General features: G+C 38.2%; 1 protein-coding gene and 1 long non-coding RNA gene across 4 annotated transcripts; one reads left to right on the top strand and one right to left on the bottom strand.

Annotated features, from left to right (window-relative positions):
* The first annotated feature begins 462 nt into the window (after positions 1–462).
* CUL4B (cullin 4B) lies at positions 463–25,674 on the top strand. Its single transcript, XM_002196495.7, has 20 exons — positions 463–1,679; positions 4,324–4,439; positions 8,925–9,028; positions 9,915–9,984; positions 10,461–10,534; positions 11,527–11,689; positions 11,789–11,878; positions 12,155–12,237; positions 13,356–13,423; positions 14,528–14,646; positions 15,489–15,681; positions 16,732–16,836; positions 17,134–17,244; positions 17,956–18,041; positions 18,578–18,685; positions 18,935–19,048; positions 20,013–20,118; positions 20,193–20,365; positions 20,901–21,053; positions 22,144–25,674. The coding sequence occupies exons 1-20, from the start codon at positions 1,145–1,147 to the stop codon at positions 22,237–22,239; spliced, it is 2,667 nt and encodes an 888-aa protein (XP_002196531.2). The 5' UTR covers positions 463–1,144; the 3' UTR covers positions 22,240–25,674.
* LOC121469984 (uncharacterized) lies at positions 12,837–22,578 on the bottom strand. 3 transcript variants are annotated; one of them, XR_005980390.2, is made up of 3 exons: positions 22,502–22,575; positions 15,173–15,303; positions 12,837–14,663 (listed from the first exon to the last, which is right to left on the bottom strand). It is a non-coding gene; the product is annotated as an uncharacterized lncRNA (long non-coding RNA). The 3 variants fall into 3 exon arrangements; XR_012055995.1 differs by lacking the exons at positions 12,837–14,663; positions 15,173–15,303 and adding an exon at positions 18,210–18,520; XR_012055994.1 differs by lacking the exons at positions 12,837–14,663; positions 15,173–15,303 and adding an exon at positions 21,066–21,322 and having other exon boundaries at positions 22,502–22,578.
* Positions 25,675–26,593: the final 919 nt, after the last annotated feature.

Here is a 26,593-nt window from a genome sequence, read left to right as displayed (position 1 = left end):
GGAGACTCCAAAGGCCCAAGACTTATGTTCTTGTTTCTAAAAGTTACAAAATAAACAAAACAAAAGCAAACCATAGACTGTAGGCCAGTGGAAGTCGTATGCATTAAAATCGTATCAAACAGTTGACGCTAAATTATTCATAAATAAGTGTAACAAAAATAATTTCCAGACCAAGCTAGCAGGCTTAGCTAACAGGCCCGGGCCTAGGCCGCATGCTCCGGCGGAACGAGCTCCCGGGAACGAGCAGATCGCGGCCGGAGCCTGCGGCGGGGACGGGCCGGGTGAGGCCGCCTGAGGCCGCCTGAGGCCGCCTGAGGCCGGGCGGGGCCCCGGGGCGGAACTCCGCGGTCCCGCACTCCCGCCCCGGGGGGGGCACCGAACCACGATCAGTTCCGGCGGGGCCGAGGGTACCGGCGGGGCCGGAGGCGGGTCCCGAGGAGGAGGAGCCCGGGGAGGATCCTGGGGAGGATCCCGGGGCGGTCCCAGCGCTTCCCGGCCGCGCTTCCGTGCGCCGCGCCCCGTCATGCACGGCGGGCGGATGCGCCGCCATTTTTGCGCTCCCTCTGCCGTGCAGTGACAATAACAACCCGGCCCGGCCGTCCCCCCTCAGCGAGCGCGGGCACAGCGGAGAGGGGGGAGCGGGGCCGAGCGGAGCGGCCGCGGGCGGAGCGGGAGCGTGTGGGGCCAGGGGCTGGAGCCGAGGCCGGAGGGAGCCGCGCTCAGCCCTCCCCGCTGCTGCTCGGCGGAGAAGAGGCGGCCGGAGCAGGAGGGGAGCGCAAGGAGAAGCCGGGGCAGCGGGCAGCCGTGAGGAATTCTGCTGCTGGAGAGGAGAATCGAAAGGAACTGGTGGGCGGCAGGAACGGAAACGCTGCGCTGGGAAAGGAGTAAAAGCAGAAAGGCAGCGACAAACTACGGGAAGAACCAAAGTAATAAAGAAAAGGGGAAGAGGAGATAAAGTGATTCCTCCGATAAAGAAGAACGCGAAGGAGAAGGAATACGGAAGGACTTCACTGATGAGAAGGAGGAGTTGAAAGACCCCCCCACCCCCGAGACAGCAAACAGAGACTGACTCTAAAACTCTCCCCCTCTCTTTGTCACACCACAAGGATTTGATGCCCCTCAGCCTGTTCACTTCTGTGTGTTCATGTTTCCCACAGGTTTCTCTTCCCCCAACCCCCCAGCTGCAGCCCAGGAGGTCAGACCTACCACTGATGGTAACACTAGCAGCAGCTCCTCCTGCAAGAAGAGAAAGCTAAATAACAGCAGCAACAGTAATTCCGAGAAAGAAGAATTTGATTCCATTTCCTCCTGCACCTCTTCTCCTTCCAAAAACACCTCCTCATCATCGTCCTCTGTCATCACCACTTCCTCGTGCTCCTCCTCAGGGGTTGCTTCCTCCAACCATCACCTCCAGAAGAAGCTGCGCTTTGAGGACTCCGTGGATTTTATTGGACTCGATGTGAAGATGGCTGAAGAGTCTTCTTCCTCCTCCTCCTCTCCTGCTGCCTCTTCTCAGCAGCAGCACCAGCAACAGCTTAAAAATAAAAGCCTTTTAATTTCATCAGTGGCTGTGGGGCACCATGCAAATGGCCTGACCAAAGCTGCCTCCTCTACTGTTTCCAGTTTCGCCAACAGTAAACCTGGCTCTGCCAAGAAATTAGTGATCAAGAACTTTAAAGGTAACAGGCCATAATTTGTCACAACCTGTGGGGAGCTGACACTCGACTTTGCGATTTGTTTTCAGCCTGAAAACCCAAATAGCCCCAGGTTTTGCGGGAATTGCTTTTCTGTGCTGAATATTTCCATATTTATGTAAAGGGGAATCATGATTTCTGATGTGTGCTTGCCTGGTCATGTACACATCCTGAGCTACACTTTGCTGCTTGGAATTATTTTTCAGACTCCATTCTTTCTCTTGAGAAGGCCTTCGTTTGTATGTTAGGTGTAAGGTTTTACTGCCTAAGTGTGTAAATCGCCTCTGTTTAAACTTTTAACATTTCATACCTCTGTTCTAGTAATTCTGATTCAGAGCTTAGTGTATATTTTAGCCTAGTTTATGATAAGACTTTGCATAGAATGTGGGTTTTTTTTTAATTGGCCTTGAGTCTGCATGTCTTATCTCTATCCTTGTTGTCTGTTTATAGGATAATCTTCATGTGCTTAGTTTTAAATGTTGAAACTAAGGTGATTATCGGGTTAATATGGTGGATTTCCTTTCAGGTTTCCCCACTTACTTTTAAAGTAGATAGTTCAGATTTTTGCAGAGTTTTTTCCTTGTAATGGAAAGCTGTCATTTTAAATTTTAGTATCTTTCCTCTGTCTTAGCTTACTCTTACTTTAGAAGTTTACTTTATTTTATAAATTCTTTCCAAACATGCATTTGAGATTTTTTTAGTAGTGTTAGTAGAGACCAAAGTGAAGTAGAGAAATTAAAATTTTCTGATGTGATGCTGCTTTATTTTCTAGTAAACAAAAATACAAGTAGGTAGGCAGAAAGCTTAGCTAAAATGCTGCCATTTTTTCCCTATGAAGATGAGGCAATCGTGGGCTTTTTTTTATTTCCTGCTTCTTGCTGGCTTCTAAAATAGTCCACTACCTTGCTTTCCCGGCTTGTTTCTTTCTCCTCACGCGTTTTGGTTTGTGGAGGGGTAAAAGATATTACTGAAATTAAAATTAATTTCGAAATACACAATTGACATAAATCTTCTGTAGACATATTGCATTAGGTAAGGATTAGTAATGTTTTTGCAGGAATTCATGATCACACTGTAACTGTTTGCTTTAAGGTTGCAATTCTCAAAAATGTTCTCCACCCATCAAAGCATCATAATTTAATTTGACTGATTATTTTAAAATACCAAGCTATGATGCATTATAGGCTGCTCTTCAGCTCCTTGTGCACTGTTATCTTTAAGGGAAGTTAACTTCTCACGTTTAAAATACCTGTTAAATGTCATGGATTGCATGGTGCTGTGATCATCACTGCTTCTGAATTGGTGTTTGAGCTACTTGCTTAAAAAGGATGTTTTGGTATTCTGACAGCCTTGCTTTTTATTTACTCTCAGATGCTAAACTGAATAATAATATTTAGATATTTGCCTTCTCTTAGTGTGATAACAATAACACCCTTTACAACTTAAATAACTTCGTAAAATCCGTAACCTTGGTGTTGATTGCTCAGCAGCATAGTCAGGAGTTAGTGAAAATAGGCAAGTCCATGGTTAGTTGTCTCTCGATCCAGATTAGGCAGCTTATGTTGGGATGTTGCCAGTATTGTACGGAAATGCTTGGAAGAACAAAATAATTACTTCTCTCTGTTAATTATTTCTATGGAAATCGTAAAGTTTTAAAATTTGTTTTTTACTTCTAGGTGTGTAAAAGTCAATTTTAATAGAGTATAAACTCTGGGCCAGTTTCACCTGTTGGTAGCATGGATGTGCATATGTCATCTTCATCCTCAGATTTTCTTCTTCTGTCGTCTCCATTTAGGAATGTCCTTATTAGAACAAAAAATGGTCACTTTTGGTAGTTACAAGAACATAGAACTTTTAAATAGTTCTTATATTCTGAGGATGTGACTTGGGGAATATCTTAGCATGTTGTAAATGCTTTAGTCTTGCTAAAGTAGCTGCAGAGCAGGAGCATCTCTAGAAAAGAGCCATAAAAAATAATGGAGAGGGTCAGATCTGGAGCTGTTTGAACATTAAAAGACGCTTAACTCTAAAAAAATATCCTCTGGCCAAACCCAAGAGAGACATAAATGGATTCCTTTAAAATCGGAAGGTTTTCCTTGGGACCATAAAGCCTGTACAATAATTACCGTGTTTCCATGAGTGTTTCTTGAGGAGTTCTTTCCAACTGTTAATACGGAGTAGAATTAATTATTGGTAAATTAAAAACTGAGGTACACAGTTGTGTGTATCTTTTAATACATCATTTTTGCCTTTAATGTTCCTTTCTTTTGGCTCTGCTGTCCTGGTAATGAGAGTATAAGGAAGGTATAGATCATTCTTGCTGGTTTTAGCCCTTCTTGAGCTGCTCAGGCGCAGGATTGTGATTTTTGTAAACCACAGGTACTGTTTGGGCTACCAGTGCTGTGGTGTGTACATGAAGAGCAATGCTGACTTTCTTCTGTATGTTACTCTTTCAAATGTGAATAAGATACTGCTTTTACACAAATTCTTTCTTTCCATGTAAGTATAAATTAAAAGCTGGACCATCAGCCCATACCTCTTTCCCCTCAAAGCTACATCTTTTTCATTTCTGTAAAAGGTTCTGCTTTATCTAAATACATACTCAAACTTTGTATCATTTATTTTAAAGATAAACCCAAATTGCCTGAAAACTACACAGATGAAACCTGGCAAAAACTGAAAGAAGCTGTAGAAGCTATCCAGAACAGTACTTCAATTAAGTACAATTTAGAAGAGCTCTATCAGGTAAGTGCATTAAGTAAAAATAATGGGTTAGGGCTTTTCTGTTTTGTCTCAGATTTCTTTGCTTAAAACACTTGATATGGTGGTAAGAATATGGCATTTTGCTTGATAGCTTCTTTTGTCATTGAAAAACTTGGCACCAAATAGTTTCTTCATTTTACAATCATGAGTTAAAATTTCACAAGACCTAGCATCAAACTCATATATTCTTTTTACTTGCCTCAACAAAACCCAAAATATGGTTTCCCTTGCAGCAGTTGATGAGAATTAACTAAGGCAAGGAGCTATAGTCCCTTTTCTGTCTAGAGGGTTGTGGTGTTTATCTGCTAAAGGAGAAATGTGAAATCCCCAAATATTGGTGTTTAAGAATAAGGTGATTTATATTAAAATATAATTTCTTTTCGGAAGAAAGTATCTGTTCACAACCAAGTATCACAAATCACTTAAAAACTGAAACTTTCTATTGACTTCTAGTAGGTAAATAGAATACCATTTTTCCTTCATGAATTGTATTATTTTGGTTTGATTGTAATTTTCAGGCGTTGCAGCATTCTTTTTATTCTAACTATTGAGAATCCAACTTTATTGCCAGCAACAGCTCTGATTGTGTTTTCTTAAATACTTTAGGAAGTGATCAGATTGAACAGCATTTCCTAATGTATTTTTAGAAGCTCCACTTCTGCTTTTTCAGCTGAGTGTGCTGGGGAGATTTCCCCCTGCTTACCTTTTCCCTACTAAGGTCACTTGTGGTTTTAGCAGCATAGCAATGGTGCTGCCTTAGCTGGGTATTAGGAAGCACTTGAACTTTTTACTTTACTTCTAAAGCCTTTATTACCTCGTTAGTTGTTTAATTTGTTCTTCTGTGTGTGTATATAGCCTTCTCACCATTACTTTTTAGTGTCTCTTCTTATCCTGCCCTCCTCTTTTCAACAAAAGCTGCATTTGTACATGAGGAAAAAATCCTGTTTGTACAAGGCTTGGGGACAGATTTAAGGAAGAATTAATTGCTGTTCTGCAGTCCACAGCATTCTTAAGATCACTGTAGTTTTTTGTAATGTTCAATTAATTAACTAAAAATACTGCTTTTTTAACAGTTTGTCAGAATAATAGATAGTGTTGTTATTTTTGCAAAACTTGGTGGACAGGATAGCAAATTACAACCAATTGCACTGGGTGGTATTGTAAACTACTTACTGTAGACTGAATAATGGTGCAAATAACTGTTAATTAAGTGCTTGAAGGCTGTCCAAAATTGTTCAAAAATACAGAGTTCTATTGAAATACTTGCTTCTGTTTAACAGTGCTGCTTAAATTTCTGCTCGGTCTTACCACAAGCTTAATTTAATGTTACTTATGATAGGGAAACAAAAAAAAAAGCTTTTTTTATTTTAAAGCTCAGTGATTGGACATTGTTATTACTTCGGTACTTCTCAGTGAACTAGAGTGCAATCAAGTATGATTTTTATTTTAATATAAATCTAAAAATAAATGTCTTGATTTAAAAATAGTAATAGGAATCACTAGTGTTTTTAGATGCTAACTAAACTAATGTCATTTCTGAACAGCTGCTTGGTAAAAGGATCTGATCCCAAATATGCCTTGGCAGGTACCATTATCCAACATAGAGGGGAATTAGAAAAGAGTGTGCAAAAGTTCTGCTGCACACCTCAAAAGAAGATAATTTTTTTTTTAATGGTGTTAAACTTCTTGTGTTTGCTTTAACTCTTATCTGTGCTAGAAAGATCCCACTGGGCAAATATTTTGAAGCTTTATTTCTTTGTAGGGCTCGAGCTTGGTACTTGCTTTGTTCGTCCTCAGCAAACAAAATTATTCCCATCCTTGAGTGGCTGAAGTGGTACAGAATTGAATGCTTCTTTCATAGAATAATTTTCCTTATATTAATACCTGAAAGTAGAGATCTAGGTCTTTGGTACCTGATACATAGCCTTTTTTTTTTTTTTTTTAATCAGAGTTAAGTGCTTCAAGAAAGTTCTGATTTTCTCTCATCAGTTCTTTTTCCTTACCACACAAAACCAGATGTGGATGCTGCAGTTAAAAGAAAAAAAAAAAAAAAAAAAAAAAACAACCCAGAAAACCACATCTAACTGCATTATGTGTTACACAAAGGAAATAGGATTGTTCAGATTTTCTCACCAGCGTTAGGGCACAGATTCCCTGAAAAGAAACATTTTTTCCACAAATTCAGAACAAGATAATTTTGTGAACTAGAGGCCCTAAAATTTTTACATATATTGGTGTTGGTACATTTACATACAGTCAGTATTGCCTAGCACTAGTAATTAAGCAAAGCATAATATTGCCGTAGGGGGTTAATCTCTTAAAAATTATTTATGTGCATGTCATCAACAAAGATGCAGAAGTTTTGTACTTTGTTCAAACACCCAGTCGTAGCAGATGTGTTTAACACTTCAGAATTTCTGATAGACAAATGTAAAAGCTGAGCTTCATATGAACACTCCATAAAAGTAGGTGTATGTTAATACATGCTTATTTCGCTAAGAGTTAATTGTATGCATTTGTCCATCTACAGTGCAGAAGGTAATTTTTTTTAAGGATTTAGAGCAGCAGTACTTGTTTGATCGACAGCAGTTGTAACAGTGTTGGGATGAGGTGACTACAAGTTCAGGACAGAGGCTGCCACTGTCCTGAGTTGGTGGGTTGAAGCCAGAGTAGCAGTGGTTCTGCAGGTGACAGGCAAGTTCCATCCAAAACATTCACCTTCCCAGCTCTCTTTGACTACTCCAAAGTGGAAGAAATTAAGAAACCTAGGAAGACTGCACTTGTTCTAATCAGGCTCTTCAAGCTCAGTGTTTTCCACCCCCTTGTTCTGCTGAATCAAGTATCAGGTTATATCCTGGTTTATTATTTGCTGCCTGAACTTGGTTGTCCAATAGCAGAATAGAGTTGAGCAGTGCCCATAACTTCCTCTGAGCTGTGAACTACAGAAAACATTTTCCTATCACTTTATTCTATATTTGGTGTTTCTTAAGTGTTGAGGCTGTTGCTATTTCCAAATATTAAGATAGGTATACTTGGGTGATCATTTTGGCTTTCCTTACAGTCTGCGTTCAGACCTGTTTTGGTTAATTGGCTCATTCACTCTCTTGCTATACCTGTTTACTTCTGACACTGAGCTCATGCAGGTTTGGGGAGTTTTGCAGTTATTGTGTGGGATGCTTTTGTTGTGGGGTTTTGGTTTTCATGGAGGTTTGGTTGGGTTTTTTTTAACTCCTGTGTGTGCTAGAGCCAGTATTAGATGTAGTGCACTTGCACTCAGAATGATTCCTGTTGCTATCCTGGCATGGACCAAAGAACTCATTTAGCTATTTTGATTGTTGCTGTGCTTTTAGTGGTGACTGCTGAAAACAGAAAATTGTGTTAGATTTGCAGCAAGTCTGCTTCCATTTGGACTGTTGGGAAATATTCTAGGGGAATTTCAGTGTAATGGCATAGATCTGCTCTGTGCTCTTTGAGCTGTGCAGTCCCTCCATAGTTGCCTGCAGGTGCTGGGGAACAAACTTTACCTTCCAGTCCTTTTTTTTTCCCCAGGGAGTTGGTTGTACCAGCAACTGAAGTCTTTTGCAATAAGTAAATAATAGCCCAAAGTATTAATTGAAAATCAAATGTGTTTCTCCTCTAGCTTCTACAGGTGTTTTACAGAATAATCACTTAATGTGTCTTTCATCGGCCTGCAAAGAGTTAAAGTTGTTTATTTGCTTTTGAGTTCTGGGCAATAGGTATGAATTTTAGAAGTCTTGAGATACACTAATGAACTGAAGAATAATTGTTTGTTTGATCAGTCCCCAAGACATGGCCCCATTAAACTTCTTTTCACTTCCTACTGCGAGCACAGTGGTAATTCTTCTAATACTTGATGAGATCTAGAAGTCTGGGATTGTCACTGTAAATGTAGTCATGCTACTAATATTCAGGATTATAATTAAACTTATTCAGGCAGGGAGTTGGTGGATGGATAGATAAGATAGATAACATATGTATATATATGTACTTTTGGGGATGAGGGAAGCTTAATCAAGGAAAGGACTGCAAAAGGAAATTAATCTTTTCCAAAAGCACTTTTCCAGTGCTTTTCCATTAATATCAGTGCAACTTGCAGAGCACAGCAGTTAATAAAATTAAAACCTTAAGTGACTGCTTTGAGGTATGAAGCCCAGCAATCTACTGGAAGATATTAAAGTACCATCCTTGTTTTTAGAGATGCCAGTCCTGCAGTTCCATGTGAGAGATTGACACTCCAGCTAAATTGGTAGTTTGGGAGCTGTTCAGGGCATGGCCTGCCTTTATCTCCTGTTACCATTGCAGTGCTCTGGTGTTTTGCATGCAGCAGTTAAGTGTGGTAGAAGCTGTGAGAAGCAGAATTCTTGTCTGGGAAGGGATGTCCTCCCTTGTAAAATCACATGTAAGAATATAGCAAGATTTGTTTGTTTCTCTTTCTCTTTACTTCAGGCTGTTGAAAATCTCTGCTCCTACAAGATCTCTGCAAATTTGTACAAACAATTGAGGCAGATCTGTGAAGACCACATTAAAGCACAAATTCACCAATTCAGAGAATATCCTTTTCTTAGGTGTTGACAAGCCAAAATTGTTCACATGCAAGTATATAGTGATGGATTTCTTTGACTAGTTCATGATATTAGGCCATGGTAATTTGAATTCCTAGGTTTTGTGTATTTGGTTTTGCTTTTATTTCTTTGTGGGACCTAGAACACCACTGGTTCCTTTATGCCTGTAACCATTGAAAAATTTCTGAGAAAGTTTCACTGGTATTTCTGAAATACTTTGACATCTTACAGAAATTTGTGTTAGATTTGCAGCAAGGCTTAAAAAGCCTTAATTGCCTGTATGATGTCAGTGTTTTTAATATTAAACCTGCTAGGCTTAGAGAAAGTGAAAAGTCATCCAACAAGTAGTTGTTGGGTTTTTTTTGGAAAAGTAATGGTGATGTTGCAGCGTGTCAGGTTCTGAGGATCAGGATGTTTTATTTTCAGAAGTTTAGGATTGCATCAGGTTGACATCCTGTGAAGTGGAGATTAATTAGTACCAGAACTATGCAGTGAGCTGAATAAAATATATATTTGAAGGACAGAATTTATTTCTTAAGGTTAACTCTTAGCATGAGCTAAAATTACAGCATAGTGGTGAGCTCTTGGTTTTTGAGGTATGGGAATATGTATGTTTGTTCCATTCCCCAGGGATGGGGATTAAACTAAATATTCAAAACTATTTAGATAATTTTTTTTAATTTGTTCAGATAATTTTGATTTCTCATTATTAACACAAAGACCCTCATTAAAAAATAAAAAATAAATGTGTTGCAAGGTTCTGAGTGTAGGTGAGTTTGTTGTGCTCTCTAAGTGTATTTAAAAAATAATAAAGTTGGTTCATTTCATTGCTTACACCATCTATTAATCATGATTTTCTTAATGATTTCTTCACGGATTCATTGGATAGTGTCCTTTTTCTGAAGAAAATAGACAAATGTTGGCAAGATCACTGCAGACAAATGGTAAGTTTATAATTTTAAGGTAAACCAGTTGCTTTGTCAGCCTGTTTTGCTTAATTTTGGGGTTTTTTTCCCAGCCTTCTGAAACGTCTTAAATTTATGTAAGGTTTCTTTGTTATATACAGCTCACAAATCTGTATCTACATAGTTAGAAGTCAAGCCTTGAAAATATTTGCCTGTAGTGTATTTCTTGGCATATGGGCCTGATCTTGGACACACACACCCCCCTAACTCCTCATTGCCAGTTTTATGCAAACCTTTCTCCTTTATACCTATTCTTAAAGGAGCTCTTCTTATGCAGAGTGTCACATTTATCACCTTGCAGGGATTGGCAGAAGATGTTAAATAAATCACCAGTGTCCAAAAAAGAACTGCCTGAAACTAATTGGTGGGATTTCTTGTTGTTGAGCATAATTGGTGTTGCTCTTCAGTTTCAAGAGTGAAATGATTGTTGGCTGTTTTATTCCTTCTTGTGACAGATTATGATTAGAAGTATCTTTCTGTTCTTGGATCGAACCTATGTACTGCAGAATTCAATGCTGCCATCTATTTGGTAAGGGCACAAAGAATTAAATTATTTGGGGGGCAGAAATACAATTATTTTGGGGTGTATTTCAACTGATTCCAATTGCTGATTTTCAGATGGATTTTTTTTTTCAAAATAAACCTCATGGTGACCTGTAAATTACATGGTGAATGCACAAGTGCTTCTTGCAAAGGAAGACTTTTAATTTCTTTGCCATAAATTATAGGATTGTTCTGGAATAATTATGATCCCAGATTTCAGTGAAGTAGATATCAGCCTTCAGTTTGCACAGTTAAAGGCAGGGGTCTGGTCAGCAACTGAAGTGCAAGGGTTTGGGGTGCCCAGTAACTGCCTTAGCAGGCACAGTATTTAAAGTTGGAAAGAGTTACTAAAATAAAAGCAAGATAGGCTTTTTTGGACTTCACTTCTGCTCCTCATATTATTAATAATTACTCTATGCCTTATGTTCTTTGGTACCTGAATTATTTTGCAAGAGATTGATGCAGGGCCTGACTTTCCCTAAGACTGACCATACCCATAGTTACAAATTCATGGAAAGCTTTAACTGGGACAGTCATCCTTGTCTGTCACATCACTGAGTTCTTCTAAGCTTGCCTAAGAATTAGAGATGAGTAAGTGATGGACAAAAAAAGGAATATTGCCCAACACCATAACCATAGAATTGGAACCCAGGATGATATTTTTCTTTTCTCTTGATGGTTGGTGTTCCAACATCCTGTCAACCAACTGAAAAATAAGGATGTTGCAAAAGTTACATAGTTATTTAGGAAAAATATCTGCATTGATGTTTAAAATTTGTAGCTTCATGTTGGTGCAGTGTCATGGTTTATTCTAGTGTTCATATATTTCTTCATCTTGAGTGATTTGGAGGCAGAGGAATGAGAAATTGGAAGAGTGCTGATATTGACCTCTTTATTAGATTTAGATCATATTTTAATAAGAGATATCTAGAGTTTGTTCTTTAACAATTTATTGAGCAGTCTTTGCTTTCTGTGTAGGGATATGGGACTAGAATTGTTCAGAACTCACATAATCAGTGATCAGAAGGTTCAGAACAAAACTATTGATGGCATTCTTCTGCTGATCGAGAGGGAAAGAAATGGTGAGGCTATCGACAGGAGTTTGCTGCGAAGCCTTCTGAGCATGCTTTCTGACTTGCAGGTGAGTAAACCTGCTTCATCTTTAAACCGGTAAATGCCTGAAATTCTTACTTAGTGCTCAGTAAGCTTTACCCTGGGTTCCTGTCGTGTTTTTCCCCAGATCTATCAGGACTCTTTTGAACATAGATTCTTGGAAGAGACTAATCGTCTGTATGCAGCAGAAGGACAGAGGCTTATGCAGGAACGAGAGGTATTTCGGATCTTTAACGATATTTGTTGTGCCTAATGTTAAAGCACGTGTCAGGGAGTAGAAATGTTCTGCTGCCTTAGTGTACAAGGCAGAAATGTGACCTTTGTTTTATAGTATTCTGAAAAAGGGAATGCACGTGCAGTTGCCTTCAGTCGCTGTGCCAATGATTTTTGCTTAAAGCTGGAGCTGCTACTTCTGTCAGACCTGTACTGTCTCTCTTTTTCCCTTCTTGTTGTTTGTTTTCTTTAACATACAAAACTACTCTGGCATTTTCAGGTTCCAGAATATCTTCACCATGTCAACAAGCGCTTGGAAGAAGAAGCAGACAGAATAATCACTTATTTAGATCAGAGCACACAGTAAGTGCAATCTCTCTTTGCCTGGTGGTATGAGAGTAACCTGGTGCTATGATTGCACACAGTAAGTGCAATCTCTCTTTGCCTGGTGGTATGAGCTGTTTGGCTCCTCTCCTGTTGAGGGCCGTTTAAGTAGCTGCAATTTATTCCTGTTATTGACTGACCATCAAATGCTTTTCACTTCCTACAGTTCTATATTTACAATGAAGCACTGTCTTGGCTCACACAGCTAATAGCCTTTTCTTCTAAGTCACTGTTATTTTGGCATAAATGTTGTTAAGTATTTGCTTGAAGTATTTGCTTGAAGAAGAATAGGCTGCTTCTCCCAGCCCAGATGTCTCTTTCCTGCTGAAATGTAATTAATTGACTGTTGTCCTACTGAAAATGATAAGACTCAGCATAGATTATTCTAAAGCTAAAGGATCTGAATATTTGCAAAAAATATTTGCATATAGAGTCTGGGAAATTATTGAATAATGTCATTCTTCAATCTTTTCTACTTAGAGGCAGGATTTCCTCCAACACAGTCAGGTGGAGGCCTTCTAACATAAAGCTACAGCTGTTGTGTCTGAGAGAAAATGCAGGTCACTGATATCAAGACCTTTCTGAGAAAGAGGTGTTTTATTGCCACTGTCATACATTTTGATTTCCTTTCTCTTTCAGCTGTTAAAAGCATTTAGCTTGTTTAGTGGCTTCCTTCTTCCATGCTAGTATTAGTGGCCAATTCCCTGTTTTGTTTTAATACCTCTTGACTTGAGGTCTGGTTTTATTTCTCCTTGGTTTGTCTCCCAAGACGTGAATGTCTTTCCACAACACAGGAGTAGGCATATTATTTGATGAATTTTCTCCAACTTCTTCACTGATGGAATCATTGTCCAGCTGCCTACAGGTCATGTACAAGAGGCTTATTGTGTGAATTAAAATCATCAGTAAGCAAACAGGAAAAAAAAATTGTTTACTGGAGAGAAAAAGGATAAATATGTGTATAATCATTTTAGGTCTTTGGCCACACATAATTAGAGCACTCTCAATGATAATGTAATTAACATAATCTCAAAAGAAGGATTTAAAACTGTCAGTAATGGAAAAAGGAAAAGTAATTCTAAACATTTCTTCTGTAGGAAGCCACTAATTGCTACTGTAGAAAAGCAACTTCTAGGTGAACATTTAACAGCCATTCTTCAGAAAGGTAATCTTTCTTCTTTATAGAAATGTTTCTAATTACTGCTTCGGGGCTTTCAGTTCCTGTGCTGAAAGAAAGCGATGGATTCGGGTGCTGGGGGAGGACAAGCTGCATCATTCCTTCACTCCCTTTGCTCCTCAGTTCCCAAAATAGCACTGGCCGTTCTCCTGGTTGGAGATAAGGGGACACTGTGGTGTCTTCTGATAACACAGCAAAGCACAAGGAAAATTAGAACAGGAGACTCAAGCTCAATGTGTTAAGTGGCATTTTGAAGACTTGGAGGTAAAGAAAGGAGTACACTTTGAATTATGGCTGTAACAGAAAAGGGAGATACTGAGTAACTTGCTGCTGACAAAAAGCAGCTTCTTTTAAACATGTAGTATAATTTGAACTATGGAATACATTGCCTCAGTTCTACAATAATCTCTGTGGAGTCAAGTGACCCTCTGTTGATCTCAGAGATAATCTGGAAATAGAAACAGATGAAGCAAGAGTTGAATAATAAATTATCAGGTCCTTAGTAGCCAGATTCTGAATGAAACAGGTATGTGAGCATCTTCCTGCACATGTGTAACAAACTCTTCATTGAGTGGAGTATCAATGTTTACCCATCTACTTTATTAGAACCTTGCTGTAGAGCATCAGACCTTCTCAAGAAAGTTAAAAAGTGGTGTTTTTCTTCACAATGGTGAAGATATTTCTTGAAGCTGATTGCCTTCAGGCATCTGTAAGGTTTATTTTACAGCTGGAGTTGAGACTCAGAGCTGTCTTGCCAAGGAACTTTTCCTACAGATCAGTGTAAATTTTCCAAATCTTTAGGGGATAGTAAAGCAGAAGTAAGCAAAGATGTTGTGATAAGATTGTTATGTAAAGTACATGTATCATAAGTGCAATAAAATCATGTGCAGTAATAAGATTTTTAAGGGTTCAGCCAGATATTTTGTGTTTCACTGTTAAATTAGGTACTTTAAAAAAAAAAAAAAAACAAAACACACCACTAATGGTTTGATTAAAAAATACTAGTTTTGAAGAGGCCTCACTGTAGTAATAAGCTGTGCTTTCTTTGGGTTACTCTGGTATAAATTTCTGTTGAAATTCTCATATTTGCAGGTCTAAATCACCTTCTTGATGAAAACCGAATTCAAGACCTGTCTCTTCTGTATCAGTTATTCAGTCGTGTGAGAGGTGGAGTGCAGGTTCTCTTGCAGCACTGGATTGAATACATAAAGGTACTGCTCCTAGAACTCTGGAACAGATAGCACTGTTGTATCAGTGGGGCTTATACACAGATACTTGAGTCATCTCTGTAAACTATTGCATTTTTCTAAAAATTGAAGATATTTGCTTATAAACATGTATTTAATAGACAGCTTTTGAAACATCTCAGGAAAGGTACAGTAACTGTTCTAGCTCTATTGAAGAACACAGTGAACATTCAGTTGAATTATTGAACTCCAAATAAATTTGGATTTTATAATCTTGCTTATAGTTAGTTTGTGGGACAACTGTATTTCTGCAGTAGTTATTTGTGTAATGGCAGAATGTTTGTTTTCTTCCTAATAAAAGTTCCTGTGAGAATGAGTGGTAATTCAAGTTACCAGTCAACTGAGGTTCAAAAAGCACTTGAATATCAGTTAGGATGAATGATTTTATTTCTCAGTGGAAATGTCACAGAAAATATGGTTGTTGTGAAGGAAGGCTTTGGAAAGGCATAAGAGTACTATTAAATAAAACTTAATTTAGTGGGAGCATTACCTGTGTAAAACCTGAGGATATAGATGATTAAAAAGGGTGTCTTAATTTGTCATGCAAAACTTCATTTCTTCAGACAGAAGTTTTGAATCCATTCACTTTTTCATCAGTTGGTTTTGAATCAATATGCAAGCCTAGGGATGACTATATAGTAAATACTTCATAATACAGCAATACAAAATCAAGTAATACTTTTGTTGTTAGTGGAACTAATATGAGTACCAGAAACAGCACATTAAAAAGGTAACATAAGATTTTAGAAGTCTTGTCATTTAAATTAATTATTCAGGCTAATTGAAAGATATGTTTTATTTTGCAGGCATTTGGTAGTACCATAGTAATTAATCCTGAAAAAGACAAAACCATGGTCCAAGAACTTCTTGATTTTAAAGACAAAGTTGACCATATTATCGATGTTTGCTTTCTCAAGAATGAGAAGTTTGTAAATGCCATGAAAGAAGCCTTTGAAACATTCATTAACAAAAGACCAAATAAGCCAGCTGAACTCATAGGTATTTTTCTTCAATTTCTTTCATGTGAGAGTTTGGGTGCTGAGTTGCTGATGCACTTTCAGATGGGATGTGCTGGAATTGTGTGTTAATAACATGCACAGTGCACATCAGAGTGGGGATCTGCTGTGCCATCTGATGCAAGGGAACTGTTTGGGAGGGTGGCATCAAACATGAAAAGCAAACTGGTCGTCACTTAACTAGCTAGGCTATAAAAAAATGCAGAACATCAGAATTTGGGCATTCCAGCAATTAGCTGATGTCCAGACATGAGAATACTGCTAATAATGAGAATTTTTCAGAAGCTTACATAACTGTGCCACCAGCACGTGTGCACAGAGCTGTTAGGGGTTTAATACGTGAAGAGAAGAGAGCTGAGGATGCACTGAACCTCTCATGGTGTGGGGACAGAGTCTCTGTTTTGCCAAGAATGTTGCTTACAGATTTGTGCATTACATGCCTGGTACTCTGCACTTTGGAATCATTCCCCACACAGTAATACCTGCTTTGCAATTGGATGTGCTGTTAGGTTTGTGGAGTGATACTTTCTGCCCTCCTTCTTTTGTATTAATTCCCTAATTGTGATGTGCTTACCAGCCCATTTGAAATTAAAACAAACAATCTAGTTTGATTGAAACTGGTAATTAAAACAAAATTATGATATGCTAGAGAAATTCAGCAGTATAGTCAGCACATTTAAATAACTGATTTGCATATTTTCATCTGATCTTTTTGCTTCTATTACAGCCATGTCAATTTGCAACAGCAGTGACTTTACTTTGAGATCACAGTATAAACCAAGATTTTTTTTCATAGGCAAAATGTTTTTAGTTAAGATGCAGTCATTGCTTATCTGAAAAAAGATACTAGGCTATAATGTTTTTATATACTTTATAGCCTCTATGGAAGTGTATCAAGGTAGCTGTTATGAGGCTGATAGAAAGTGATTTCAGGATCCTTTCAATTTTCAAGATTTTATAACACTAGATTTAGAAGTTTCTGTTTCACTGTGGTATTTAGCATGTGCTAAACTCTATTCTTCAACACTTTTAGCTAAATATGTAGATTCAAAGCTTCGTGCAGGCAACAAAGAAGCTACTGATGAAGAACTTGAAAAAATGCTGGATAAAATTATGATCATATTTAGATTCATATATGGTAAGTATTGCGTTTTTTTTGTGGGGATACAGTTGTTTAACCAGTAACATAAAGGTACCTTGAAATTATTTTTGCAGTCTGGTTACATTTTCAGGTGTTTGTTCTCTGTGGATGTGTTTTGTTGGTTTAGTGCTGCTTAACTACTGTGCCTGTCAAATTGCAAATAACAAAAGCTGTGGAAATCTTCATATGAAGGCCCTTTTTGTTTTTCAGAGCTTTGAATTGGGTCTGTTGTAGGTAATGTTTGTTTAAAACCTGCAGTGCTTTGTGATCACTTTCAAATCTCATCTCTTACAGGAAAAGATGTCTTTGAGGCCTTTTATAAAAAAGATCTAGCAAAGAGACTATTAGTTGGGAAGAGTGCATCAGTAGATGCTGAAAAATCTATGCTTTCCAAACTCAAGCATGGTAAATATCTATCTATTATTTCTATCCATCAGCTTTCTTTTTAAAGTAGTTATTTTAACAAGCCTTCACAGAAGTGCTGTTGTTGTTATTTTCCCTTTCCATGAGGGCAAAAGCCTCTGTGCAGGTCCTGAATGACTGGTGGGTTTTGAGGAAATTCATTTGCTTTTAGTTTTAGTTTTGTAATTATAAAAGGAAAAACCAAAACTCAGGAACTTAAAAGTGCACAGTGTATCTTGGCTGTGGGATAGAGTTGAGGTTCCTGCTGAGTAAATGATGAGTTCCAATTGTTATTCACTGCCAGCTAGTTGTTCTCTAGTCTGGTCTTCATTGTTTCACTGGATGGAGTCTTTGGGTGGTAAGGGTAAGATTTTTAGAGCTTGATCTTGTTCTGCCATCAGGAGACAGTTTGAAAGGCAGCTGATAGGGATTAGAATTATCATCTGAGTGACCAGTGGCCACCATAGTCAAAGGAATGAACAGGTCCATGTGGAAAAATAACTGGGTTGCAAAATAGCTACCACTTCAAAACATCTTCCTTTTTCTTGGTTGTAAACTTATTCTGTTCCTTAGTTAGAATCCAGGTCTTTATGTAAGAAAATCTGGTGGAAAAGGTCATCTTGCTTAGGAGTACATTCTGGCATTTAGAATAACTACTCTGATGTATTGAAAATAAACAGATTATTTTTAATATTTATGTTTTCTCTTTTATAGAATGTGGAGCTGCTTTCACCAGCAAACTTGAAGGAATGTTTAAAGATATGGAGCTTTCAAAAGACATAATGATACAATTCAAACAGGTACTGAGGGAAAGCTCTGTTTGTCCTGTCTGTGCTTTTGAAAATTTTACTGAATTTATTAAAGTTTTTTCCTGAGCAAAAAAACTGAGACACGCTTCTTCAAACAAAAAACCCACAGCAATAAGAGAATTGTAGACTTACAAAACATTTTAACACCAGCTCTAAGATGTTTTTAACACCACTGTATTCTGATGCCTGGCGTGGAAGTTTTTGCACATTTAGTTCTGGTGATTTTGTGATGTTTTGGTTACAAATAATTTTTAACATTCTTTCCTCCATTCACATTCCTTCGCCTCAGCCTGCTAAAACACTACATTTGCTCTTTTCTTCCTGTATGGAAGTGCCTTTTGAACTTCAGAAAAGTGCTTGTTCTTACCTTAATTTTCTTGTATGTAACTTGCAGTGTGTACAACAAACATTTCATGTGGTCACTTGTCTTTTCTGCTCTTGCAATGTCTGTTCTAACTTTTCAGTTCTACCTGAAATAAGTATAATTAACATAGCTCTATTTCAATTTATTTTATTTCTCTTTACAGTATATGCAAAATCAGAATGTCCCTGGCAACATTGAACTAACAGTGAATATTCTGACTATGGGTTACTGGCCAACCTATGTGCCTATGGAGGTCCACCTGCCCCCAGAGGTAATGAACATCATGGGCTATGCAAGTATTGACCTGTCAGAAATGCAGCTTGGGATCCACTGACACTTGGTTTTCAATATGCATAGAGTGAGAAATGCAAAATTCATCCTTTTAACATGAAATTTGTTTTCTTGCAATTCTCTTTATCATTCGAAGCCTTGATTTCAGGCTTAATTGATTGTGGAGGAGGGAGGGATGCTTTTAAAGTAGAAATTGTGTTTCAGTGTTTTGGGATTTTTCTTTCTTTAGATGGTAAAACTGCAGGAGATTTTCAAGACCTTTTATTTAGGAAAACACAGTGGTAGGAAACTTCAGTGGCAGTCAACACTAGGACACTGTGTACTAAAAGCAGAATTCAAAGAGGTGAGTCTATTGTTCCTATTACTCCTGTTGTGTTGTTGATTCCAAGTCTGGATTGTACCTTAGGGATATATGGGGAAGGTTTTTTGTGCTGTAATGGAAAACTAAACACTGTTTTTGCAATTACTTTTAACCTCCTGCTATCTTTTCCAGATATTGGTAGTTTCTGAACTACCAGAATTGGTAGTTTCTGAAACAAATATGTTAATGTCTAAGGACATGAACCCAATTTCTGTATTGGTGGGGAAAGAAAAGCCTGTTGGGGAAAATATCCACTGGTTTTCGCTCCAGATTAAAAATGGCCCTCATTTTTATAGTGGGGATGAAAAAAAGGGGGCTGGTTTCTTCTATGGCCTTACTTCATCTGATAGCATTAAGTACCTTCACAGGAAGTGTTTCATTACTGAAATAAATAAAAATTCTGGATTGGACAAGAACGCAACTGTTTTGAAAGTGTTTCCAGTTATTCCCCTACAGCATATATTAATGGACACAAGATTTTCTCATGAAATAGAAATGCTTACTACTTCAGTTTTCAGAAAAAGTTAATGGTAAAACAAGTATTATCAAACTTGATTGTTTCAAAGATTCTATAGTTCCTTATACTGTGTTCATTAAACTAATGTTTGTGTTAGATTTTGACTTAAAGGACTTTCAAATTGTAATTTTAAGCACTCAGTGCTTTAAGACTTGTCTGGAGTCATCTGATGCATATCTTGGGTGAATTTTGTCCCCGGATAGAATAGTCCAGCCTTGTGGCCTCAAGCTTGTGGTGCATTTCATAGTAAATACAAGTGACCAGTAACTTCTGTTGTTCCATATTCTCAAGTGAATAAAAAAATAACACCCTGTTAGTGAAATAACTGACATGCAAGAGTGACTTGTTAATCATGTTCCCCTCATTCCTTTCCCTCCACCCCCCAGAAAAAAACAGCCTGGTGATGTCTTTTTATTTCCCTTGTAACAGGGCAAAAAAGAACTTCAGGTCTCCTTGTTCCAGACACTGGTGCTGCTCATGTTTAATGAAGGAGAGGAGTTCAGTTTAGAGGAGATAAAACAAGCCACTGGGATAGGTTGGTATCGAAAACAACCGGGTACTTCCAAGTGTTCTTACTAAAAAAACCTAAACAACTTGTTTCTGCTTTAGAGGATGGAGAGCTGAGAAGGACACTTCAATCTCTGGCTTGTGGCAAAGCCAGAGTACTGACTAAAAGCCCCAAAGGCAAAGATGTGGAAGATGGTGATAAATTCACATGTAATGATGATTTCAGACATAAGCTCTTCAGGATAAAAATCAACCAAATTCAGATGAAAGAAACGGTATATTTTTTTTAATCCTCTGGGGTTTAGATCCTTGGGTTAAGAACTTTGTTGCCTGCCCTTTTACAAGCTTTTTTCCTCCTGGTTGTCATGTACATACTGATATTTCTGTCAGAGTTACATGTGTAATTTGGATGACAGCACATACCTAACAGTGGTGATTTAAATGTGTGCCTCTGTACTAAGACACCAGTGATGCTGGATGTCTCTAAGTAAGGTTAAGAGAAGTTCCAATTCTGAAATGCTCTTTTTGTCCTTTATCGTTCCATGGCGCTTTACTGACTGTTTGTGAACGTGGAAAGTTCACTGTGGACTTGTTTCTGACAGCCACACAATGTAAAATCTGAGCAAAGGTTTTAAATCTTTGCACCAGTGTGTTTTTCAATAGACAATCAGGCTTCATATTTGCAAAGGCTTTATGTCAGATATTTGACAGCAGGCATTTCACTGTCTTACACTGAGAATTGTCTGGGAGACAGAATTGTTTTGACAGTGCTGTTATTCTCATTCAAACTCTCGTAAATGGGTCCTTCAGGTGGAGGAGCAGGCAAGCACTACAGAGAGGGTGTTCCAGGACCGGCAGTACCAGATCGATGCCGCCATTGTGCGCATCATGAAGATGCGCAAGACGCTGAGTCACAACCTGCTCGTGTCAGAGGTCTACAACCAGCTGAAATTCCCAGTCAAGGTGCTGTGCTGGTTTTTTTACTTCTAAAACTTTATTAGTTCTTTTTATCTTCCCTGTCTGTCCTCAGTTGAACACTGCTTCTGTCTAAATTATGCATCTTTTTAGTATTAGAGAGGGCAAATACTTTCAGGAATTTTGAAAGTGCCAGTTGTTGTTACTAAAACGTATTTCCAAAGGATTTCAGCCCTGGAGTTTGTTAGCAGTAAGGGAGCAGCTGGCTCTCCTTGTATGCTTGTGTTCCACTGTTTGCAGTGCTCAGGCAAGGCATTCTTGGGCAAAGGAGAAAATGCTTCAGATCTCAAAACTAATTTTGCATTACAATCTTAACTTGGTTAATACTTTTAAAGTAAAGTGATTTTTCTGGATGGATTATACTGGTTAATATATATACACACATATATAGGAATAAAAATAAAATATTGGTGAATGTTTCAAAGCTGAAGAAGCCCACAGTTGCAATATAAAATGACTGGCTTATTGTGTACAAATGGAAATGGGTTTTCAAACAGACAGTGAAGCATTGTTGAAATTCAAATATATGATGCTTTCTGCCAGTGGAATTGTAAAACAAAAGGTCCTGCTATTTAATTCCATTATACTACTACATTGAGTGCCTGCAGGTCTGTAAGATCATAGCAGATCTTTTAAATAGTTTTCCTCACGTGTTATCATGAGGCATTTTGATAAAGTTCCTCACCCAACAAAATCACAGGGCACACAAACTATTGCACAACTCATTTGCTTCTAGAGGAAACAAAACTTGTACTTTTACTGGCTAAAAGTCAGAAATAGAAACACTTTGGTACATGATGCACAAGCTGCACTTCTTTAGAGTTCAGTTCAAACGGCAGCAAATATCTTTCTGTAAAAATTTGTTTAGCTGTAGGTGATGAGCTAACTTTGTAACTTTTGCTTCTATCAGTTATACATTGCAGACTTTAGAAGCTCTGATACTTTAAAGGACTTTTTTAAAGTGGGATTTCTGTTTCCTCAGCCATCTCAAAACAATATAGATATTTGGCTCAAGTGGAAAGAAAGAACCAAGCATTGACTGCAAAGTAATAATGCTGACATGTGCTTTATTTTACAGCCTGCTGACCTTAAGAAGAGAATAGAATCCTTGATTGACAGGGACTACATGGAAAGAGATAAAGAAAACCCAAATCAGTACAACTATATTGCATAAACATATGTTGGCCTTTGTTTTACTGCACACTTGGTGTCCCACACAGTTGCCAGTGGATAAACTAGCCTCTTGATCCCGTTAATTGACTTTTTATACTACCGATGATTGAATGAAAGCAGTGTAATGGAAAAGTATAGTAGAGTGGACTTCTTTCAGTGGTTAACATGCCCATTTAAAGAGTAATATTTACATTTTAAGAAGAATGCTGTTGAACTCTTTGCATGTTATTTAGTAAGATGTGCAGAAAGCTGAAAGAAAGTACCTGGTCTTTCTGATTCCATTTGTCTCTGGGTCTGAAGAGGAGTCCCTTGATATATGACAGATATCATTCACATCTTTAAATGGAAACAGAAGGTTCATTAATATAAGAAAATAGCCTTTAAAATGCTTAAACTGCATGCAAACTTTTAATTTACTGTACAGAATGCATTTCAGTTATACATACCATCGGTCTGGTTGATGCCCACACTTGGATTTTTTTCTCTTGAGGGGGAAAAATGGGGAATAAGCTAAGCTATGCTTATTGCTGATCTAATGGAAAATATTCTTGGTTGCAATTAAGACAAAATGGTGCCATTATAAGAGGATGTATAAAGTTTGCAGTGTGGGCATATATACTGTATATACAAACACCATTCTTAAATAACTGCTACAACAAAACAAGTTCAGATTAGATTTATATGGCTTGCCTATGAAACTTGGTGTTCACCTTTGGGAATTTTAAGCATAAAACAGCCATAATGGAAGAAGTGACAGTTTTTACTAGTCATGGGTAGGAGGCCTTCACCTCTTGGCAGCAATACTCTAGAATAAAGAGAATCTATTAACAGATAAAAAGCCACACTGTTATTGTGGTAAAGCTGTAAGAACAAAATTTGCAAGTGGATTTTAATACTTGTTTTGCTTTGCAGCATTCTAAACTTGAACTAACCTCAAGGTTTAGACAGGGCAGTTCTTCTAAGACTGCCCTGCTTTGGATTGCTTTAACTTAAAGCTTTAAGAACTCAGCCCTAGAGCCTAGCAGGCCTCCTAGAACCCAGAAGCCTACCTCTCATATAGTAAGTTAAGTATTGCTACAAGGCATCTAAAATATATTTTCTTAGATGACCAGAGAGCATTCTTTGCATCTTTATAAGACATGGGAGAGTAAGTCACTTGAATGTAGAGCTTTGTTTCAACAAAACACGTTTTTTATTGCTTATAGCAGCATGTGCCAGGAATATATGGAAAAAAAAAGGTGTCAGCAGAAAAGGAACTCCTCCACGTACCAGTTCTTCCTTACCCAGCCAGGCTTTATACCTATGATCAGCTGTGTTGCAGAGCACAATGAAAAACCTCATCCTCTTTCAGGCACTGATAGTCCTGGAGAATACCAGATATCTCTTGAAACCAAGATGTTACTTTTGTTTAATGGCAGTGTAACTTAGCTCTCTATGACTATAACTTCTATCACTGTGATCCCACATTCAGGGGTGTGCATGTGTGAGAGTGTGTGTGTGTTTTCTATCTGACACATCCCATCCTTAGTGCTTTTTTTTATCTACTGTTTAATTCCATATATTCTCCAGCCATGTTTTCTCTCAGGCTCTTTTGTATGCAGTCCTCAGCTGACAGATGAAACAAATGTGGGTGGTTTTTTTCCTACTAAATTATTTGCAGTCACCCTCAACTAACCATCATAAAGCTCTTTGTGATCTGCAGAAAATCTACCTTGCCCCTTGACACTATTGCAGCACAACCACTGGTAGACATCCAGGGCCACCCCTGCCTCTGAGAGACAAATACTGACAGTACAGTTATGTGGGAAGAACCTTAAGGACTCCTCCTGCAAATCTTCAAGTATTAGCTCAAATTGAGATCCACTGGGGAGGAAAGAATTTCTCCCCCCATTAAAAAATACATATGTGTTTCGCATTCAATGTTCCTTTTCTTGTATGTGTTTTGTATCTTCAGCCAATAAAAGATTCCTTTTAAAGAGACATGGAGAAGAAATATAAGACTTAACTCTTTGGGTGCAGGAGCTGATGCACTGAGCTGGTTCCATTCAGTCTGTTGTAGCATATAAATCTTATACCACTACATGTGTGAACACCCATTGTGGTAAAACCCTCCCTCATTACACGAGTGTCATATTCAGTCAAACTGCAGAGGACTGTAGGTTTATTTCATTTTTATCCTGTCTAATGCAGAAAATATTATACAGAAAATGTCCTCAAATCTCATCAGAATTCACAATCTGAGGCAGACCCTAAGCGCAATCCAGTTAAAGCAACCCAAAGAATGGACTTTGAGAACCCTGGCTAGGCCGGGAGAGGAGTGAGCGAGGGGAGGGGAGAAGGCTTCTCTTGTAGCTTCATGGGTTTTCCCCAAGAACTCGTTCATCTCTCTGCTAAGGTCTCGCTCATTCCTGGTTAATGACAAAGCTGCAGCCAAGATTTGTCGTCGTACAACTCCGCAAATTCTTGCTGGGATCATGTGCCTGCTTCTTGAGCCATATATATCTCTGTAAGAAAAAACTGAAATGGGCTTGGACCACAACTCATCTGGCTAGAACACAGCTTGTCTTTTTGGCCACACATTTTTAATCTTGACTCTTGCATGCAGTTTATAGCACCTTGTTCATAAGAAATTGCAGTTTATTCTTAGATATATATATTTTAGGTTTTTTAATCTTTATACCCATAAATGGACTATTTTTTTGTCTTGGCTGGTTTCAAAAGTGACCATTTTGTTTAAATGCTGTAATTGCAAATGTGTTGTAAACGTTGTTTTGTTCTATAGTTTACACAAAGGTGCCAAAGTAAATAGTTAATAAAAAAAAAAAAAAAAACCCTAGCAAATTGTTAAGTTGTTTTAGCTGTTCTTCATATTTTGGTCTCAGCTTTTTTTTTTTTTTTGTCAGCCTTTCGTTTTTTCCTAGACATATCATTTGCCCTAATGCTTTCTTTTAAAACAAAAAAAAAAAGCATCTAAAAAAATGTTCAAATGCCACTCTTTTTTTAGTGCTCTCATATAGTAGGAAGAACATTTTCTTTGAAACGTTACACTAAAATTGTAAGAGTACAGCAGCATTCAAAAATGTAATATACTTTTTGTATAACAGTCTTGAGAGTGTGTCTGGAGTGGGGGGGAAAAACTAACCCTGTTACTTTTCAGAAGCCTCTTCCCTCAGCTACCAGAATATGAAAATGTGCTTTTTCACAGCATCAAAAACTTATAGTTTATGCAGACTTGCAAACAGGGCATGTATCACCATTGCATCCTTCGATGCAAAAAGCAGCAAAACCTTTTTTATGTTTCATAAGTCTGATATGGGTACAGAGAGTCTTTCTTAAGTTGGTAAATAATGTAAATACATGTCCTTTCAGAGAGTGAGTCTGTTATCTAGGTATTTTGTGTCATTTAATAAATATTAAACAGTTTTGTGTTGATAAACTCCTGTGTGTAAAATGCCTTCTTACTCCAAGTTCTGTATGTTGGGCTTACTAATGTTTATGGCTTCTCTAAATTCTTCAGCTTGTGCTTTGATAGCAAAATACTTGTTTGCTACTTAAATATAATAAGTAGTTCCTTATTCATTCAGTCATTAAAATCCCTTGAGTTTTCTAAGTGGCTTCAATTCCTGAATTGTTATTATTTTGGATGTTTTGCTAAGTCTTCTATGGTTCTTGGAGGGGAAGGAAATAAGCATTCTCATAGACCCTGAACTGGGATTACAATGTGTACTAGTGGCAGGAATACACAAAAACACCAGCGGTGGTGCCTTGCTGCTCCTGAGGGAGGCACCTCTCCTGCTGTGTGAATATTCCTTGTCTCCCACTTTATCATTGTTTTAATGACTCTGGAATGAAGTATGAAGGACAAAGCTGTAGAGGGAATTTGCTTCTCTTATTAAGAATGGCCAGTTGGCCATTTCTTGATTTTTCTTCACCCTGAACAGCTGGGTTAAATCTGAGCAGAAGGACTGTGTCCAGCCTGGCCCTTCCCAGCTCAGGAGCACTGAGGACTTGGTGGAGGGGGGAGAATGGAGTGTTTTGGATTTCCTTTCTGAATTCTGGAAGATGGGAGAGCTGTGGCAGAGCAGGTGCTGATCCTGTGAGCTGTTCTGGGAAGGCTGGCATGGGCTGCAGGGGGGCTGGAACCACACAACAGTCCTGGGGCAGGTGGGCTTTGGCAGGTCTGGGAAGCATCTGCCACCAGTCCTGCTCAGTTGCTTCCTTCCTGTCTTACAGCTTGGAGGCATCTAAATGCATGGGATGGTTTTTCCACTTTCTCCTTACAGAGAATATTTCCTACATTCTTCACAAAAAAAGAAAAAAAAAGTCCCACAGGAACAGATGAGTGTTTGGAGACT

Source organism: Taeniopygia guttata, chromosome 4A (assembly GCF_048771995.1).
Source record: "Taeniopygia guttata chromosome 4A, bTaeGut7.mat, whole genome shotgun sequence".
Classification (NCBI taxonomy): Eukaryota; Metazoa; Chordata; class Aves; order Passeriformes; family Estrildidae; genus Taeniopygia; species Taeniopygia guttata.
Note: the sequence above shows the minus strand (reverse complement) of the source record. Positions and strands in the feature narration are given on the sequence as shown.